General features: G+C 40.0%; 2 protein-coding genes across 6 annotated transcripts in view; both read left to right on the top strand.

Moving 5' to 3' along the window:
- The window catches only part of smchd1 (structural maintenance of chromosomes flexible hinge domain containing 1), a 36,054-nt gene extending 21,477 nt beyond the window's left edge, over positions 1-14,577 (top strand). For all 5 annotated transcript variants that reach the window (XM_019363070.1, XM_019363069.1, XM_019363068.1 and 2 more), the window contains 25 exons: positions 855-994; positions 1,209-1,337; positions 1,431-1,655; positions 1,861-2,003; positions 2,106-2,191; positions 2,282-2,400; positions 3,259-3,420; positions 3,512-3,640; positions 3,807-3,886; positions 3,986-4,143; positions 4,271-4,386; positions 5,148-5,209; positions 5,687-5,774; positions 7,629-7,760; positions 7,859-8,014; positions 8,105-8,231; positions 8,730-8,849; positions 9,242-9,327; positions 9,413-9,535; positions 9,625-9,806; positions 12,700-12,809; positions 13,336-13,406; positions 13,765-13,933; positions 14,038-14,196; positions 14,274-14,577. In XM_019363070.1, the coding sequence (XP_019218615.1) occupies positions 855-994; positions 1,209-1,337; positions 1,431-1,655; positions 1,861-2,003; positions 2,106-2,191; positions 2,282-2,400; positions 3,259-3,420; positions 3,512-3,640; positions 3,807-3,886; positions 3,986-4,143; positions 4,271-4,386; positions 5,148-5,209; positions 5,687-5,774; positions 7,629-7,760; positions 7,859-8,014; positions 8,105-8,231; positions 8,730-8,849; positions 9,242-9,327; positions 9,413-9,535; positions 9,625-9,806; positions 12,700-12,809; positions 13,336-13,406; positions 13,765-13,933; positions 14,038-14,196; positions 14,274-14,368 (3,167 nt within the window). In that variant the 3' untranslated portion in view covers positions 14,369-14,577. The remainder of the gene's footprint in view (positions 1-854; positions 995-1,208; positions 1,338-1,430; positions 1,656-1,860; positions 2,004-2,105; positions 2,192-2,281; positions 2,401-3,258; positions 3,421-3,511; positions 3,641-3,806; positions 3,887-3,985; positions 4,144-4,270; positions 4,387-5,147; positions 5,210-5,686; positions 5,775-7,628; positions 7,761-7,858; positions 8,015-8,104; positions 8,232-8,729; positions 8,850-9,241; positions 9,328-9,412; positions 9,536-9,624; positions 9,807-12,699; positions 12,810-13,335; positions 13,407-13,764; positions 13,934-14,037; positions 14,197-14,273) is intronic.
- Positions 14,578-14,706: 129 nt separating this feature from the next.
- emilin2b (elastin microfibril interfacer 2b) overlaps positions 14,707-19,798 on the top strand; it is a 13,019-nt gene continuing 7,927 nt past the window's right edge. The window contains exons 1-4 of the mRNA XM_005448963.4: positions 14,707-15,132; positions 15,286-15,411; positions 15,981-16,162; positions 16,293-18,023. Of these exons, the coding sequence (XP_005449020.1) occupies positions 15,008-15,132; positions 15,286-15,411; positions 15,981-16,162; positions 16,293-18,023 (2,164 nt within the window). The 5' untranslated portion in view covers positions 14,707-15,007. The remainder of the gene's footprint in view (positions 15,133-15,285; positions 15,412-15,980; positions 16,163-16,292; positions 18,024-19,798) is intronic.

Below are 19,798 nucleotides of genomic sequence, written 5' to 3'. Positions count from 1 at the left end.
TTAGCACGAATGTCTTTATTTACCCAGAGTTTCTGATTTGGATATTTGTGTAGACGGTGGTTTTGGTGATGATATCGTCCATGCATTTTCCAATATATCCAGTGACAGTCTGTGAGTTCATTGATGTTGCCATTAGCTGCATCCACAAATATCTCAAAGAAGTCCTGTAATACCCCCTCAGCCTCGCTGTCCCATTTGTAGATGTCCCTGGAAACTGTTTTTTCCTATTTTAAGTCTTTGTCTGTATGCAGGCAGCAGCAGTATGGAACAATGGCCTGCCTTGCCAAAAGCTGGGTGGGGAGGGTTTGTAGCAGTCCTTGAATGGAGTGTAGCAATGATCCAGTGTTTGATCACCTCTTATAGGGAAGGAGATGTGTTGGGAGTATTTACAGAGAACTTTCTTCATGTCGGCTCTGTTGAAGTCTGCCAGCACAATAAAGACAACTTCAGGATCCTTTTCTCAAGTCCAATAATGACGTCATACAGTTTGTCCATAGTGATAGCTTTATCAGCATGTGGGGGGATGTAAACCGTTGAAAGGTGAACTGAACTGAACTCCCTCGGGAGGTAAAAAGATCTAACTTTGATGGTCAGCAGCTCGAGGCTCTGAGAGCAGTACATTAGCAGTAGATACACTGACCGAGTTTTAAACCTCTGATCAGACGTCTGCCATCAAATCCATTCAGGATAGAAAAAGTGTCCCCAGGAGACTTTGTAGCTTCACTGTAAAGATAACAGATGTCATTTAGCTGTGGTTCAAATGATAATCTGTTGGCTGCTAACATTAAGATGAGCCCAATTAGATTTTTTTCTTATTTTTCTTAATGTTTCCTTGATTTTGTGTTGTTTTTCAGGTATCCCACATTCCCTCCACGTGAAACCAGAGGAAACGTCAATCGATGTGGAGAACGGAGATCAGGTCACGTTTCATGTTGAAATTCACGATGAGGCTGGAAATATCACCGCTAACCCCAAACAGATCGTCCGCTGCGAGGTACAAACATGGATTTGTTCGGAAATCACGGGTGCCTCTGTGAAAACACAGAAAACTGTATTTATCAAAAGAGTATTTAGATTATTTAGGCCATAATAAGCTGTTTTATATATGTTGATCTATTTATTTTCAGTGGTGTCTTGTTTCTGTCTGTAAGGCACTACGCAGGCTGAACGTTTTTGTTTTTGTTTTGTTTGTATTTAAACATTTCCAGGTTAAAGGTTTCCCCCCGGTGGTCACTGATTGCAGCAGCACCGGTGCTGGCCAGCTTGTGACAAAGCCCATTAACCTGAAAATAATCAAAGGAGAGCAACAAGACCTCAAAGCTCAATTTGTGATGCCTGTGAGTTAGAAAAAAAGAAGTCTTCTGCTCAGAAGAATATTTTCAAGTATGTAGCTTGTTTGTAGTATCTCTCTCCTCTTTTCTTTCTTCTAGAGTTACAAAAACATACCGCTGGTCATAAAGGGGCTGAGGGTGCTGCCCAGCACACGGGTCTCTGTGATGGAGCTGTACAGTCAGGACAATGAGAATCTGGTGCTGAGGAACAGTGAAAAGATCGAATGGATAGCCGGCGGACTGCTGGAGAACTTATTCTACAAGCTGTATGATGAAGCTGACAGGGAGGTACCGCTCACTGCTGAAATAGCCTCCATGATCAAGGTGTGTAATGTGCAAATATTGCTGTTTACTCTTGTAATAGATTTTTAGGTAGGTGTTGGATTTTGTAAATGAAAAAACTAAAAAAAAAAATTAAATTTTTTTTTTTTACCCTTATGAAAGAATTCTAGGAATAAAAATGAAAAGAATTGTATGAGCCATTCTGTTTTAACACTTCTTAGCTTAATGTTAACTTTTCACTGTGAAGGTTAACTGGACAGGAGATGTCTTTCTGGAAGATCTGGTCCAGGGGAAGCTGCCTGATTTACAGGTACCTAAACGGGTGGGAGAGCAGCGCTTCTACCAGGTCTCCTATCAGGACCAGAGTGTGTCCGTCTCCTTCACTATCGTGTAAGCAATGAACCTATAATCAAAGCTTTGATTCAGTGTTTTCATTAGATACGGTCTGCACACTGATGTGTGAAGATATAAAGTCCCCTCTTTTGTTTGTAGGCCTCGTCCAGATGAACCAGAGCGTCTAAATGTAGCTTTACCCCAAACCACAGTGAAGCTTGGTGAGATCCTCTCCGGAAACATCAGTGAGTATAAATCTGATCATTTAAAATTAATCACATTTTTAAAATTCATGGTTGTATCCTATATTACTCACAATAACTTTCTTTGCTCAGGCTTGGAGCTTGTGGACCAGTTTGACAATTTAACCAAGACGCTTACCCCCACCTGTGTGAACCACATAAAAGTGGAAGCTGAGGGGCTGGACAAATCAGCCATCACATTTAAATGGCAGGTGGGAACAGAGCCATGCACATTTAAGACAAAAGTTGACTCAAATATTAGTTAAATCAAATCAAATATTCACTAATGCAATCTTAATATTATCTGAGCAAACAAAGCTCCCTTTATTATGTGTTTTTGGTGAGCTTAGGGTATAAATGTGTGCATTTGCCCTTTCACCAGCCCTATGACCACTATAAATCTACTGAATCCTCCTCCCTAACAGTAAAAAAAAGCCTAATTCCAGACGCCTGCTTTTGTTAAAATAGCAAGGTCATATTACTGGAATTCCACAGATAATGAACCCTCCCTTACAAGTAAACAAGGAGACGAAACATTTTTCTACACTCTGTAGATGACACGAAAAGCTTGTGTCTTTGTGGTCAAAGTTCACTACAATGGTAACAAAGTCGATGTTATTTTATATGACTGAGATGGTTTTGACCCTCATAAATTCAGAGGTTGTGCCACAAAGCTGCTGATTTGTGTACTGGGAGAGAGATGATTACAGCTGAAGGAGAGCAGGACATGTAAAGATAATGTTGCTTTTAGAAGAGGTTAATGAACTCTTGAAAGAACCAAGCTGTGTGCTATAAAGTTTGTACTTAAAGTGTTCACAGTTTATCCTGCGTTTTCCCACTATAGTTACTATAGTGGGAAAATAGTAACTGTTTGCTTTATTACGGCACCCGTGTAAATACTGTACGTGGTTCATGTGTCCTTATAACTGTATTTGTATTTGTCTAACACAGCGCTGTAAGAAGATGAGGAATAGAAAATTCAGTAACTTCTTTATTTAATAATGAGCAGGCCAGATGTGGTGATTGTGATGATCTAAGCTGATAAACCTCACGGCTCTGTATTGTACCAGGAGAGCAGCTGTGCTGCCATGGTGACGGGAATTCGTTTCGAGTCAGGGTCTCTCGGCCCCCGAGAACTGCGCTTCAGCTACTCTGACTTTGTGGAGCGTGTCAGTATTAAAGTGACCGCAGGACTCCCTGCTCAGCTTAAACTCATCAGTGCACCGGAGCAGGTAAACAAATAAAAGATTCTTAATTTAATTTCTTTTTAGACACAAACTAAAGGTATAGCTCATCCTTTTGTGTGTTTTTTTTTTTTTCCAGCCTTTGCAGGTGTTAAATGATCACGGCATCTCCAAACCATTTGTCGTCCAGCTGTGTGATGATTGGGGAAACCCCTCTCCAGACCAGAGGGTTGTAGTGGACTTAAAGACTTCACCTCCAGGACTGACGGTTAGCTATAGAGTAACAGCTTGGCTTAGACCAGCTTTTATAGGGGTGGTCACACTTGCTACTGATCACTTAGTCAGGTTTATGGGTTTGGCAACATCTGGCTGCTGTAGCAGCTGTATGAAATCTATACAATGATCTAATAGGAGAAGTCTTGTTATTGTTTCAGGTGAAAACCAATGTTATTTCACAACCTGTGAACGCAGAAGGGAAAGCCTCTTTCGTTGTTAATGGTTTGAGCGGGCCGAAGTAAGTAAAATTTTATTTGTGGTAATACAGCATCAGTCTTGATGTTTCCACTACTGTAAAGTCACTAGTGGGAGGGTTGATAGCCTGTTCTTCCTCTAGGGGGTGCTATCAGCTGCAGTTTAAGGGCTCCTTCAACAAAAAACCCATCCCTGGTCCATCAGTGAGCCTCACTGTCCTCCCTGATCCCAAAAAACCAGTCAGCCTATCGGTGGAGTATGACACCAGTGTCAAGTTTTTTGCTGGAAGCAAATTCCCAGGTTTGCATTTGTTTTCCTCTCTCCTTCCTTTTTAAAAAGAAAATAAATTATTAATTCATTTATTTGTATTTTTATCAGTTTAATCTCTGCTCAGCCAAACTAAGGGAAGGTCTTTGTTTCTCTTCAGTTTTCTCAGTGACTGTGGTGTCTGATGAGGGAAGTCCAATAACTACTTTTAATCCAGCTGCTGTGGCCATGTTCATATGGGATGGGGTATCTTCAGGGAAAAAACCTCCAGAAAGAGTGAGTGACTAAAACACAAGAGTCTCCTTGATATACAGTGGTCCCTCGTTTATTGCGGGAGTTTTGTTATAAAAATAACCCGACAGGTGAAATCCGCGAAGTAGCCAACTTTTTATTTTACAATTATTATAGATGTTTTAATTAAGGCTGTAAAACCCCTCACACCACACTTTATACACTTTTCTCAGACAGGCATGAACATTTGCACACTTTTCTCTCTTGTTTAAACCCTCTCAAAGTTAAAACCTTCGTAGAAAAATAAGTCCAGTGTTTTAGAATGAAACCAAAGGCATCCGCAGGTGACTTTGACGGTGCAAATCATTTCGTTGACATTGTTGTGTTTGTTGGGGAGGAACTGTTCCAGTTTAAATATACAGCATACATCTTTAATGACTTTAAAACCCAAGAACTGGGTGCACAAGTTTGAATTGTGGATTGTCTGGAATCCACAGAGGGTCAAAATTTCACATATATACATACATTCACTTAAATCTTTTAATAAGTGGTACTGAAGATTCTACAGTGTCTTTAAATTGGAAAAGGCCAAGTGTATTAACATTAGTGATAATGATTGACTATAGCCTTTAGCTTCTCTGTTAGCATGAAAAAGATTTGTTTGACACGACTCATTAGATCGACCAATACCAGGAAAACTAAAAAGGAGAATTGTAGATTTATGCAAGTAGGGGAGTTCTTTTTTTCCTATTGTAAACCTTTTTCTTAAAATAATATTTATTTATTTTTCAATATTTCTTGTGTAGGCCATTGAGCTGAAGTGTAATAAACCCATGAAAAATGAAAAGAATGACTGTTTTCACTTCAGGTAAGATACTTTTCAGGTCTATTTCTATTTTGTTTGACTTGGTGACAGATGTTTTAAAGCATAGCTTTTATATTAATATTATTAAGTTACTTCAAGCAGCTAGTTAGCTTAGCTTAGCTTCCACAAAGCCTTAAAACAGAGGAAACAGCCAGACTGACCTAGTACCAATATAGGCAACAAATTCATGTTAACTAGTGCGTTTTAGAGCTGCTGGTACTGTAATAAAAATGTTTTATATGTAAAGTCAAACTAATGGTTTCTCTTGGTTTCCAGTCTTTGTGCTATGCTAACCAATGCTAAGCTAATCACTTGCTTAAGGTAGTTTCAAATTTATAGTGTGCAAGGGGTCCTGTCGTCTTAGCTGACTCAATAAAACAGCATGTTAGACGATTTTCCAGAATGTAGGTTTGTGTCAGAATAATGATGATGATGATGATAATAACTGAAAAAAATAATGTACCGTGCGTTTCCTTGCAGAGACAAAGAAATCCCAAACAAAGTTGGAAAGCACACCATACAGTTTTCTCTTCGTATTGACAAAAATGACGTTCTCTACAGCAATCAGGTTGGTTTGAATATATAATAAAATAAAAAACACAAAACATTTTTAACACATTCATATTTTGTTTTCAAACGCTCATAAAGCATATTAAGCCACCCTCCACATACTCATTATTTGTACCTACAGTAGTATGCAAAAGTTTGAGCACCCCTGATAATTTTCATGATTCTTCTTTATAAATCATTGGTTGTTTGGATCAATTTTGAATCAATTTCATTTCAATATATCATATAGCAGACGAACACAATAATATTTGAGAAGTGAAATGAAGTTTATAGGTTTTACAGAAAGTGTGAAATAGTTACCTAAACAAAATTAGGCAGGTGTATAAATCTGGGCACCCCGATAGAAAAATTACATCAATATTTAGTAGATCCTACTTTTGCAGAAATAACAGCCTCTAAACGCTTCCTATAGCTTCCCATGAAAGTCTGGATTCTGGTTGAAGGTGGAGAGAAAACATCTCCAGTTCAGTCAGGTTTGATGGTTTCCGAGCATGGACAGCCCGCTTTAAGTCACACCATAATATATCAGTAATAATCAGGTCTGGGGACTGAGATGGCCATTCCAGAACATTGTACTTGTTCCTCTGCATGAGTGCCTTAGTAGATTTTGAGCAGTGTTTAGGGCCGTTGTCTTGTTGATATATCCAGCCCCGGCGCAACTTCAACTTTGTCACTGATTCTTGAACATTGTTCTCAAGAATCTGCTGATACTGACTTGGATACCTTGTGACCCTCAACTGTAACAAGTTTCCCAGTACCTGCACTGGCCACACAGCCCCACAGCATGGTGGAACCACCACCATATTTTACTGTGGGTAGCAGGTGTTTTTCTTGGAATGCTGTGTTCTTTTTCCTCCATGCATACCGCCCCTTGTTATGCCCAAATAACTCAATTTTAGTTTCATCAGTCCACAGCACCTTATTCCAGAATGAAGCTGGCTTGTCCAAATGTGCTTTAGCATAACTCAAGCGTCTCTGTTTGTGGTATGTGCACAGAAATGGCTTCTTCCGCATTACTCTCGCATACAGCATCTCCTTGTGCAAAGTGCGCTGAATAGTTGAACGATGCACAGTGACACCATCTGCAGAAAGATGATATTGCAGGTCTTTAGAGCTGGTCTGTGGGTTGACTGTGACTGTTCTCACCATCCTTTGCCTCTGCTTATCTAAGATTTTTCTTGACCTGTTATTTCCGGCCTTAACTAGAACTGTGCCTGTGGTCTTCCGTTTCCTCAATATGTTCCTCACAGTGGAAACTGACAGCTGAAATCTCTGAGACAGCTTTTTGTATCCTTCAACCTAAACCATGATGTTGAACAATCTTTGTTTTCAGCTCATTTGAGAGTTGTTTTGAGGCTCCCATGTTGCCCCTCTTCAGAGAGGATGCAAAGAGGGGAAAAACTTGCAATTGGTCACCTTAAATACCCTTTTTCATGATTAGATTCACCTGTGTATGTAGGTCAGGGGTCAGTAAGCTTACCAAACAAATTTTATGTTCCAGTAATTAGTGTATTCAAATCAATTAAAAGACAAAGGTGCCCAAATTTATGCACCTACCCAATTTTGTTTAAGTAACTATTGCACACTTTCTGTGAATCCTATGAACTTCATTTCACTTCTCAAATATCATTTTGTTCATCTTTTATATGATATATTTAAATGAAATTGCTGATCCAAACAACCAATGATTTATAAAGAAAAATCATGACAATTATCAGGGGTGCCCAAACTTTTGCATACCACTGTATTTTACTGGAGAGTAGTTGGTCATTGAGCTGTTGCAGGGCTGTAGAGCTGTTGCGTTACTCACTGAGAGAATTGACTGACCTCAGTGCTGCTTCCCATCTTTTAGATTCGTATAAATGTGGTGGCCAATCAGCCTGTTAAACTGGGACCTGTCTCTCAGACTCCAACCCCAGTTGTTTCCTACAGCAAGGACATTGCCAGCCGAACCTTGGTTGAGAATATGACACTGAAGATAATGGTAAGCTATTTATTTATTGTAAAATAGCAGAAGCAGCCTAAACTTTTCATAAATAAACTTTGCAGTCATAGTGAGTGAATTTCCATGGTTGATTCCAGGATTTGTATGGCAACCCAGCGGGGGAGGACCTGGGAGGGAAGGTGATCATCACTATAAAGTCCTCAGATGGAGAGAGAAACAAAAGCTTCCCTCTTTTTGAAACAGGAGCCAGCAGCCTTGCAATTAACTTAGTTGAGGGCAAGGCCCACATCCCTGTGAGTAACCATTCTTCACAGGACCAGCTTTTGTTTTGGAATTTAAGGGCCCCTCAGGGCTTATGATAATTGTTCACTTGCTCTCCTCAGAGGCTGGCTATCAGGGAGAATAGCCCCGGTGACAATAGCAGCACCTACGTCCTTGTTTTCAAACCTGAAGTGTATGCCCATCTCATAACCCTGGCTGCTTTTGAGCTCCCCTTCCTTTTTTACAATGGTATGGAAAAACTGAGTGGTAAATGCTATTACATGCAGCTTAAGAGTTCTGGAAATTAAAGCATTACTTTAATTTTGTTGTTTAGTACATTTTTGTTTTTGTTTTTACAAAATTCACTAATACACATAGTGGTATTCAACCATGTTGGTGTCTTTTAAACTTTTTTCTTTCTAACTTATGACATAAAGGACTCTGGGGTGACTTTAGATTCGGACTTGTTGAGGAAGTATCTGCATGCTGTTAGCTGGAAGCTCTAACAAAAAAATCTCTATATTACAATATATTAAACTATTTATCAGATTTAATCATTCCAGCCCACTCTGATCACCACCTGTGAGCCAAAAAACTGAAATGATATTTAAAGCTATTATACTTAACAGTAGTATTAATAATTGTATTACTACTGTTACACTACTATAGTACTATTGCTTAGATTTGCCTTCTGACAATTCACTGTTAATTGATTAACAATTAATTCTTCTTTTTTTTCCATTTTAGATGCACAGAACCAGCAAAAAATGTCTGAACTGACCAGGAAAAAAGATGAGCTCAGCAGTGCTATTGAGAAATATAACGAAACATTGCGTACATACGAGGAGCTCCTTAAGTTGCTGACGGGTAAGGTTTGAGTTGTGTTAAGATGATGCTGTGCTGTGTGCTGTTTGTATGTTGAACCAGATCTCATTTGAAATATTATCCTTGGTCTAGTTTTTTTTCCTAGACTTCATTGTTTGTTGATCTCTGCCTTGACATGCAACAGCGATTAGTGTTTAAAGACTGTAGGTTGTGTTAGTAGGTCGTGTGGATAAGCTGCAAACAAACGGCCCCTTTTGGGATTAATGAAGTTACCTAAATCTGAATAATCTCATGTCAGTGCAAATGGGTATAGCTACAGAAATGATACTTTTAAACCACTGACACTGATATAGTCTTAAATCTGTGATTTATTTGGGTTTCTGTCCCATATGTGATTAAAATTGTCTGCAAATGAAAATATTTTTTCCCCCTAGTTTCTTGTCTGAATGCCAGTAAGAAAGAGGCTGATCTTAAAAACGAGCTGTGCCGGAGGAAAGTGACAATCCCTGACCCCATATGTGTAAGTTATGTCCATCCACACCCAACTTTTTTTTCTTTTTCTTTTTTAAACTGAACTGGAAATTACATTTCTTATGTATTTGTAGGCACAACATATTGATACACTAATAAAAAAGAAGAGTACTGATGCGGAAGCGATTCAGAAAGTGTCCCGACGAGTTTTCCCCGTCCGTGACAACTTTAGGGGACAGGCAGAGGTTTTGGGAATGGTAACTTTCTTTTTTTCTTTTAAAGATTCAGTACTTGTTTTAAGATGGATTTTCTGGAGATGTGTTTATCCTCTAATTTTTGAATGCAGGTTGGCCACCTGGCCGTCGTGCAGGATGATGCCGCCGCGTGGGTCATCTCCTGGCACATCAGAGGTGATATGGACTGTGTCATCACCAAAACAACAGAAGCAGCGCAGCGGATCTATCGTGACACGCAGGGCAGGCAGCAGGTCATGGCCCTCGACAGCGTGCTTGTGTCACCAGGAAACAGGTACATGGAAGATGTATTTTATTAGTGTTGGCGTCTAAGTGACGTGTGATGAAGATGTATGTGTCCTTTTATTAAAGTCTTTCCTTTTTAAGCCCTTTCCTTCCCAAAGTCTCTCAAAAACAGTAATTTAGAGCTCTTGTGGCAGCTCCATTTTGAACAGGCTGCCTGAAAGTCAGCGAGAATAATGTCGAACTATAACAGTGTATTCTTTGAACCTTGGGAGTCTAGAAATATGTTTTCCACCAAAATAGCCACATTTAGTGTACATTGTAACACTCTGTAAACACAGGTGGTCTCTCACTTTAGTTTGCTGTAAAAATAATGGTGACTGTAATTATTAGCACATATAAGACCTCCATCCTGCTGCTCTTTGTTGGGGCTGTTTGGACACTAATGAGATTTACTTAACGACCAGCTGCTGCAGGTTATTGTCAGTTTTTGCAAAGCTAGTGATTTAATGGTACATCCCTCTTTTATAAGACTTTTAGTTTTTAGAATGTATTTTTTCTAACATCAAGTGCTTTTATTTTGTATTCTGATTTGATTTTTATTGTAAAAAGTGTTGGGGTTTTTTTGTTTTGTTTTTTAATCTGATCACAGTTTCTGTTTAAGCTGCAGGTAAAAGTTTCTTTCACTGTTAAAATCATTTTAATATAATGAAAATCTTTGTCTCTTAATGTGATGATGAAAGCCTTTGTTTGTTTTTGGAGACACAGAGGAAAAAAGCAAAGCATCAGAGATGAGAAGCTGAATCTGGGGCGTGTTTGACATAAAGCACTTTGCAAAAGTCTTGAGACATCCTTCATTTCTGTTTTTTTTGGTTTTTGGGGTTTTTTTAAATAATTTTCAGTCCAGTCCTTGTACCAAACCTTTTTCACTGGAATTCTTTTGTTTGTTAAGCCACTAAACACAGTCTATAACTCATTCAAGAATCCTAAGTCAAGGAATGAGGATGTGTTGTGATGGCACATAACAGACAACTTAGTATTTAAATTAGTTCTTTGCTATCTTTACGAACTTTGTTACTAACAGCCTGTCACATAAACCCACATCATTTTTTTCCATTTCTTTAGCTGAATATATGATAAATGCCAAAGATAACACAGTTTGACAGACAAAATGGTGTTTTTGCACCAACAACATGATTCCCAAAGCGCTATTAGCTGAAAACTTGGCAGATCTCACTGGTGTGCAGTGACTCTCTGTGGAGAACAAAAAAGAAGCCATATTTGTAAAGACTCTCTACAGCAGATTAACAGTATCTGACAATCATGTACTTAAGAAATAGGAAAACAAATCTAGAAAAGACCTGGGACAGGACTTGAGAGATGCATCTGGTCCTCAGTTGATCCATCTGCGATTCACTAAAGCCTCATCAAAAATGGTCTAAGTAGATGGATGGCTTTCAAGAAGCTATTTTCAAAGAAGGAAAACTGGGAGAAATGGCTGAGGTATGCCAAAGTTAGTTCCAATCATTGTCAATATGTACAGGAGGTCAGGAGAGGGATACAACAGTGGGTGTCTACGGACATCTGTAAAACATGGCCGAGGCTCTGTCGTAATTTGGGGTTGCATTATGTTGGAGATCTTATCAATTGATGGAATTATTGATTGACACACTGTCAGTGCAGCAAAAGAACTTCCCCAGAGCTTGGACATCAATATTATTGAAGCAGTCTGGGATCATCTTGATGGAGAACAGAACGAAAGGCAGCCAACATCCAAAGAAAAGCTTTGAATGTCCTTCAAGAAGCCTGGAGAACTATTCATTAAGACTGCTTTAAATGGTCATACCAAAAATTGACTTTCAAGCTCGTTAGTATTGTACAGAATCAGCTGTTTGTCTTGTGTGCTGTATTTCCTTGTATGTTTCCACATGTTTCAGTTAATCATTGCACCCATTTCCCATTTTCCAAGCAAAGGATGGAGAAATTAGTTCCTCAAAGCTTCTTCACAGTGTTGTGTTCGGGCACTGTATTATTTTTTCATTGCTTTGTTTGGCATATTTACAGAAAAGTAGGCCTCACATGTAGGAATCACTAGTTTCTGTGTTTTCAGCTGTATTGCTGCTACAGTTCACCTCCTTAAGAGAAACAGTTTTCTTGATTTTTAGTTGGAAAATGTTTCTCTGCTCACACTGAGTATTAGTGCTTTAGTTGCTTCTGAGAGAAGAAATATTGAATACACAGTATATTATGGGTTATTGATCTAATTTACAATTTTAACAGTTATGCATGATTTATAAAGTCAGCAGTGCTAAAAACCCTGCAGTGCTCCCTGCAGTACTATTACTTCTAAGTGTACTAGTCCCCCCACGTGAATAACATAAATCTATATTAGTCATTGTTTCAGCACTAATTTAGAATGCAACAGTAAAGCTGTTTACACTTAATTATCAGTCAATTAATTATTTTTAATTAATTATGTAATTATAATCAATTATGTAATGTGCCATTTTTTAACATTTTTGTCTTTCTTTTATCAAAGTGAAGTGACTGTTGAACTTAAGATGAAGTCTGACAACATCACACTAGAAACTGTCATGTCTGATCTGCAAAATACTGAAAACATAGACACAAATCCAAACAGCTGATCGACTAATCTATCAATGGATGTCTTAATGGTTACTAAAAATAATCTAAAACACCTTCTGAAGGTCTGCAGACATTTTTTCCAGATCATACAGAAATGATGTTGATCAGCTGGAAGGACACACACAAAAATAAATTCTGGCATGAAATGGAAAAGATCCACATAAACTGAATCTGTACTACACATGAACTGTAGCATAGCAGTGTTCGTTTATGCAAAGAGAAATGATCGTGCATGGTTTGATGTTGCGATGTACGTTTGGAGCAAAGTGTCATGGTGTTGTGATTTGAATTGGTTACAGACCGCTGCCACACATACGAAATGGCTACCCGCTCTTTGAACCCCATGGGAACCCGGTGTACGCCAGAGAGCTGCTGATATACCCCTGTGATCCGGAGAGCTGTGACATCGGTGAGCTGCCTTAAATGGATTTCCCCTGCTCAGCGTAACGCTGCCTGTTTGTTTGGTTATTGCAGATTTGAAGTAAGACTCCGGCTTTTCTGTGGGTTTTTAGAGGCTTGCCATCTCAGTCTGTGTTTGCTGTTGTTTCAGGGGTATTTCCCTTATGCCCCCACCACTCCTGTAAAGACTGGGGTAAATGTTTCCACCTGGGATCCAGCCTCACAGGGTGGAAGGGGGCTTTCTCTCCAGGGGCACTGTCGCTGGAGCAGAAATTGGGCCTCTTTCCCGAAATTAAAATGACTGTTTATGTAGTGATTTTCTTTGTCGTGGGTAAAAGTTGGCTCTGTCTGTTTGGATTTAGAGCATTTACCGTTTAAATTTACACTGATTGCCTCTGATTTACATTGAAATATGAACACTTGGCTTCTTGCCACTTGATTATGAAAGTTTTCAGTAGCAGTTAAAAAAAAGTTAGTTTTAAATTTGTTTCAGCAGGTCTGAAAGTTTCTTGCTCATGCTCTTTTTTTCTTTCTAGTGTTTAAGAACATCCTGGGAGATACTATTCTGATAGATGACCTGGACTCTGCAAATAACTACAGAAGGGCGGTGAGTGACTTTGCTGAAGCAGATGTGCAATATTTTTTTTTTTAAACTAACACTGTGCCAGAGCTGGTGCCTAATGTAGAACTGATTACACTTTTATTAGTTCCAGTGGAGGAAAAAAAAAAAAAAAGAGGGACTGCTGCCAAAGAGTGAAACTCAATGGCTATTGGAGGGGCCAGGAAAACCTGATGATTCATCGATGACCTTTGCAGATTGTGTCCACCAGGCTCTCAAACCTGTCATATTGTGTGCTGGCTCTTCAATGGAACCAGGGCAGAACTGGCTTTTCACCAGCAGTGTTGCTGTATCAGTGGAAACTCTAGTTAATTTCCTCTAACAAAAAAAAAGCTGTTGTTTACAGGTGGTGCAGAACAGGATCCAATGTCCCACCATACTGACCAGGCAGGGGGACAGGGTCAGTGGCAGGGGAAAGTTTGGAGGTGCACAGAACAGGGCCCCACCGATGGCCACATTACACATGTTTGGTGCCCCCCTCCCACAGCAGTACCACAGTCTAATGGAACAAATAGGTGACTTAAATCATGGACATTTTACATTTTTAAAGCTTGATTTTGTAGCCTTAATGATTCAGATTATGCTGTAATTTCTGTGTTTTCTGGGGTGTGCTTGACAGAGCTGCTCCGCCAGTACTGCTCAGCTGTATCGAAGAGGGAGGAAATAGAAAGGGAGCGAGATGATCACGTCAAAAAAATTGCGTCTCCTGATGTGCAGCAAAAGGAAAAAGACTTGGAAGACAAAAAGAGGCAGCTAAGAGAGATTGAAAAGGAACTCGGTATGCTGTTTGAGAAAGGTGTTGATGATTTTATTTTGATTTTGTTGAATTTTAATTGATCTTTGTTCTTCTTCTAGCATCAGCATCAGCAAAAGGAATGAAACGAGGCGCTGTGGATGGTGGTCAGCCCTCCAGCAGCATTTCAAAAAGAGCAAGACAGAGTTCCACATAAGAGATTCTGATTGGACCAATTGATTGTTTTACTATCAGTCGTTTTTGTACTTTTATTTCTTTGTTAACTTTGAGTTGATACAATGTATTTTATTTTTTAGATGCCTTTTGTACATTTTAACACTTTTGTAATGGTAAAAACTGCCTATGATCTTTGCAGAGCATGCTGAATCTGCTGAATGTATGCATTAAAAAATTCTTAAGATCGCACTTTGTGCATTTGTTTGTTTCATTTCTGAAAAACGCAAAACTGAAAATTTTACTTGTTAAGTCTAAGCATACCGAGAGTGTTAGGCGCACATTTTACGCACGGAGATAATCACTGTGCCTTTAAAGCAAAACCAACCATTATCCACATTTAGACGTCCGGATATTATGTACGGCGATTACAATGTTTTATATGCGAAATGTGCACTTGCGCGTGTGTATATGCAAGAACTGACAAGTTGGAGAAAACGCATCTGTCAGCGTTGGAGGGGTTCCCGAAACGTCACATCCAAGGACGCTGGAAGGAGCTGGTTTAGATGTGTGCGCTACAGAGACGGAGCAATCCGCAGTGCCTTCACTGATCTCCAAACCACAGATCATCACTACTGATTAAAATCTGAAGGGATACTGCAGGATTTAAAATATCTCAGCCATGAAGCGCGGACTCCTACTTATCCATTTGTTAGTGGTTTTCCCTCTCATCACTGGCTCACCTTTTCAGTACAGCATGTTTCAGGGAAACGCATATTCTGGCGCCGAAACGAGACAAAGAAACAAGTAAGTAAACTGGACATCTGTTATTGAACTCATGACTGCAAGTCGGTGAAGTACTCTTTCTTTTCTGTGCGTAACTTTGCATTTAATTGTTCGTGCATACACACGCGGGCTTTTGCTGCACACCAGGAGTGATTAACAAGTGATTTTGTGCAGAAACTGGTGCGCCTACGTTGTGCACAAGAACGTGAGCTGCGCTGTGGTGGGAGGCACTGAGAGCTTCGTACAGCCGGAGGTTTTACCGTGTCCACCGGAGCTGCCAAACTGTGCGCAACAAGTGATGTAAGTTCCCAGAAGTGCTGGATATTAGGTGGAGGGCAGCAAATTCTTTGCTTTTGACAGTTTTTTTATCTATTTATTTTGTTAAACGAACAATACTTTTGATACTGTCCTACAATAGGCAATCATGGAATACTATGAATGCGTTTATTTGTTTCTTTGGGTGTTTTTAACTGTTGATAAAAAATAAATAAGAAAGCAAAATCTCAGAATTAGCAAGCAAAAATTTCCCATTCAGCCTTCACTGGTCATAGAAAGGCAGACATGGGCTGGCATTTCTCCGACTTCCCCTTTGTTTTGCTTTACTGTTTACTGAGCAACAAATACACCAGTGACATGTAGTTAATCATGGGTGACAGAACCAGCGGTTTTCGTGAGTGGAACTGGTGGGAACTGATTCCTGCCAACTGCATGATTAATGAAATGAGCAGACTGGGGTTTGTCTAGTCTTAATTAGCAACAAGTTTACTTTGTATTGCTGAGAAGAAGAATAGCAAGAAATCTTATTTGTCTGAATATATTTCTAGTAGATTTTTGCAATATTACTTTATACTAATGTCTTATGTTCCCAGATATCAAACACACTTTAGACCGACGTACAAGATTGCCTACAAGACTGTCACAGAGCTGGCATGGAGGTGCTGCCCGAGGTACCAGGGCCATGACTGCATGGAGTTGAAGGACACCAAGCCAGTCCAAACAGAGCGTTTGCCTCAGGCTCCAGCTGCCTCTGGACATTTTCCAGCCCCATATGGTGAAAGACTTGTCTGTAACATAAGAAAGTCTTGCATTAAAATATACAAAATAAAATGAAACAGTTTTAAAATGCTTTGCTAACCATCTCTCTTTAATTTTATTGCTCCAATTCCAAAACCGTGGAACAGATGACCAGAGTAACCATCCGCGGGGAGGGCAGGGGCAATTTGGAGGTCAAACAGGTCACAGAACACAACATGGTCAAAACGAACCTCAAAGCTCCCAACACCTGGAGGAGGAAGTGCAGCGACTATCGCAGATGGTTCTGGACATGCAAGCAAGAATGACAGACCTGTCCTCGAACCTGAGAGTGGATTTCCAGGAGGATGCCAGTAAAATGCTGGCTACACTGCTGAATAACCTCAGACAGCCTGCCAGTGCACAGGGTGCAGGGACCGAAACCATTCAGCTACAAGGCTTCTCTTTTGACCACAGCACAACACCAATGGAGGATGTCATGAACAAGATTAACCGGGTCACAGATGATCTTGAGTCCAAGCGCAATACCTTGGATGAGCTGCTGGGTCGCGTCAACCATCATGATGGACAAATTCGTCTATTAATGGATGCCCAGACCCCTCTGTCCACAGCTTCTTCTGCTCCTTCTATAGATGATGGAGACCTGCGGGCCTACCTGGACGATAAAATCAGTGCCCTGAGAGACGAGTTGATGGAGGGAATGGATATTAAAATGGCAGATTTGAAGAACTCTTGTGATTATAAAATTCTGTCAGTTCAGGAACATTGTGAAGGACAGGAAGCCAACTACCTCAGTCTGGCTGAGCTCATGGATTCAAAGGAAACTGACCTCCGCAATGAGATCCAAGACCTTAAAACCAAGCTGTCTGTTCCAGAGAATGAAAAGAATCAAGTACCTGACTCTGTTCTGGCTCAGCTGGAACACTTTGAAGTTCGTTTGAACACCACAGAGAAGTCTTTAATTGCACTGAGCCACTTTGTAGAGGAGAAGTTGAGAAAAGAAAGAGAAGAAGTTGTCAAAGACCTGAGGGAAACTATGGACAATGAACTGTCCTCCATGGAGGACAGACTCTCAGCTCTGTTGATTAAAACAACCTCCAACTCCCCATCTGGTGGTGAGCCAGAGAGTCCTGATGTTCAGCAGAGAGACATGAACACTCTAAAGGACTCCGTTCAGATTCTGGAGAATAGACTCGATCTTTTGAACCAAAAGTGCTCAAAAGAGTGCACAGATCATGTAACTGTTGTTGAAAACCTCAAGCAAGACTTCCACAGTTTCAAAAACTCTGTAGATGCTATGGAGACTAATCTGATAGTCCAGAAAAGTGCCATCACAGCTATGGAAGGGCAACTCCTCAACTACAGCAATATCATTGAGAATGTAAAGGGTGAATTAAGCTACGTTAAAGGCGGTGTGGGCCAACTAGAGAACCAGCAGTCTCAGACTCTCAGACGCTTTAACTCTACGTGGGATAAGGTTAAAATGGAAACTGAACAGGAGGCCAGGGATCTTTTGGAGCTCCACAGAGCCCAGCAACAGAAACTAAGAGAGCGACTAGATGAGCTGGGCAGGGAGGTGGAAGCCGAGGCTGATCAATGCAGGGAAAAAGCTCAAGATGTAGAGAAGGAGATTGCCGACATGGGCAGTCGTATTGTAAATGTAGAGAATTTATGCAGCAAGCTGGATCCTATCTCCAGTAATCTCCAGAGCATCAAAGAGGGGCTGAACATGCACGTCACTGGTTTGTGGAATTGCGTGAATCAGCTGAACGGCACAGTAAGAGCTCATGCACAAGACATTGGAGGACTGAGGGGAATCTATGAGACTCTCCAAAAACACACTACAAATATGGAGAGAGACCTCCAGCCTGGTAATGAAGGTAAGATACCTGTGCTGTAATCCAAATATAAATATAATCCATTTTGGCCTAAAATAGAAATACTAAACAACCATGCAGCTTTGACAGGTGGAAATTAGGCTCAATTTGTCCTTTTATGAAAAAGTAAGATGAATGATGCCATCTTTATATTTTACAACCACATCATGAACTGGTTCATAATAAACAAACAGTAGTGAATTGGTTTTGTGACTCTAAAGTGGGTTCATGAGCTGATGACAGTTTTTATTAGTTCCAAAGAGACATCGATAAAGGGTGGCTAACTTCCTGTCGGCATTGTCAGTATTTGACATATTTCATTACCAAATCACATGGCTTAATTTTACTTATAGTTGTAAAAGTCCATCAGTAGAATCAGGCACGGTGACATTTTTGGACGGCGCCCATCCATAACACCGATGCTGCTTTTTAGTTTACTATAATACAGGTAATGTCTGAGTTCAAAGATGAATAGACTAGCTTTAAACTAGTGAATCTGAATAAATTAAAAAAAAATTTTAATTAGGAAAATAAATTGTAATAGTTTGCTAATGATATTATGCTGACCTTTTAGCTTGATTACTAACCTGGAACTCATTTGTTTATCCCGGACTTACTGTATACCAGAGAATCTGTACCACTGAGTGTGTTTCAGTCTGCGAGTGAGGGGAAGTTGGATTTTCATTTGACCGTGTTCTCAGTTAAAGCAGGCGGGCCTGATTGAAGACACATGGTTCATTTAATAGACCCCACTTGTGTTGAGCAATGCTTTGGCATAAAGAAATATTACTCACCAGGCTTATTTGTGCATCCAAGTGTGCATTTATTTGTATCTGTGTGTTTGCCCATAAACTCTGTACCTGTGTGTATTTAAATCTTTGGGTGTGTTATGGTTTTATTGCATTAAGTTAGAACATCAGGGTGATCTTGTTCACTTAATATTTGGTGCTGTGTGGTTCGTTGGGCTTTGTTGCTGTGAACATGTTTGAGAGTATAGATTTTCATATTGGTGCATATGTTGCATACTTTTTGCTTGAGTCTGCTCATTAATGGCACCTATGAGACTGAGCTGGACTTGACTGACTCTGACAGTTTCAAATATGAACTAGAAGCACGCCCATAACGTTTACGAGCTGGGGCTTCCCCTCTGGGACCAGCTAGTTTAAGTTACTGGTTTACAAGGAGGTGATGCAGCAAAAGGTCTAGGCCAGAATATAAATGTAGGTCATCTGGAATAAAGCAGCAGTAGTTCTTGTTCTGGGTCCACTCCAAGTCAAACCAGAGGTTTTGTATCTGATTTATAGTCAACTCTCACGTGCCAATTTTCAAATTTTTTCACCAAATAGTCTCTAATGACTGAAAATGTTGTCACTCCACCTCGTGGTTTGTGTTGTAATATGTCATTGGGAAGTTGGCATGTTGTTCATGATTTCCACTCAAAGAGACATTAGAGGCCACTTTGTGCTTGGCTCTCAGTTTGTGTTTGCTTCGTGAGCTACCTTGTACTGCCTCCCACTGCTTATCTGAAGAGCATGGAAAATGCTCTGTCATAGAGACACACAGATTACCAAGGCCCTCTCAGGGACTGCTCTTTCTTTCACAGCCAAGAGCATCAGCGTGTGCAGATTAAGTGCTGCTCGCAGTCTTTGCAGTGCTGTTACTTTCTTTTTGCTTCTTACTCGTCAATCCCATTTATAGAGTTCTCACATTTCTAACTTCCATGGTTGAGCTCATTTCCTGTTGAAATAAACACAGAACGCTGTGAGCTCCTCTGAGGT

The sequence above is a fragment of the Oreochromis niloticus genome, linkage group LG9, assembly GCF_001858045.2.
Source record: "Oreochromis niloticus isolate F11D_XX linkage group LG9, O_niloticus_UMD_NMBU, whole genome shotgun sequence".
Taxonomy (NCBI): Eukaryota; Metazoa; Chordata; class Actinopteri; order Cichliformes; family Cichlidae; genus Oreochromis; species Oreochromis niloticus.
The sequence above is the reverse complement of the archived record's forward strand: the minus strand, read 5'-3'. Positions and strand labels throughout refer to the sequence as shown.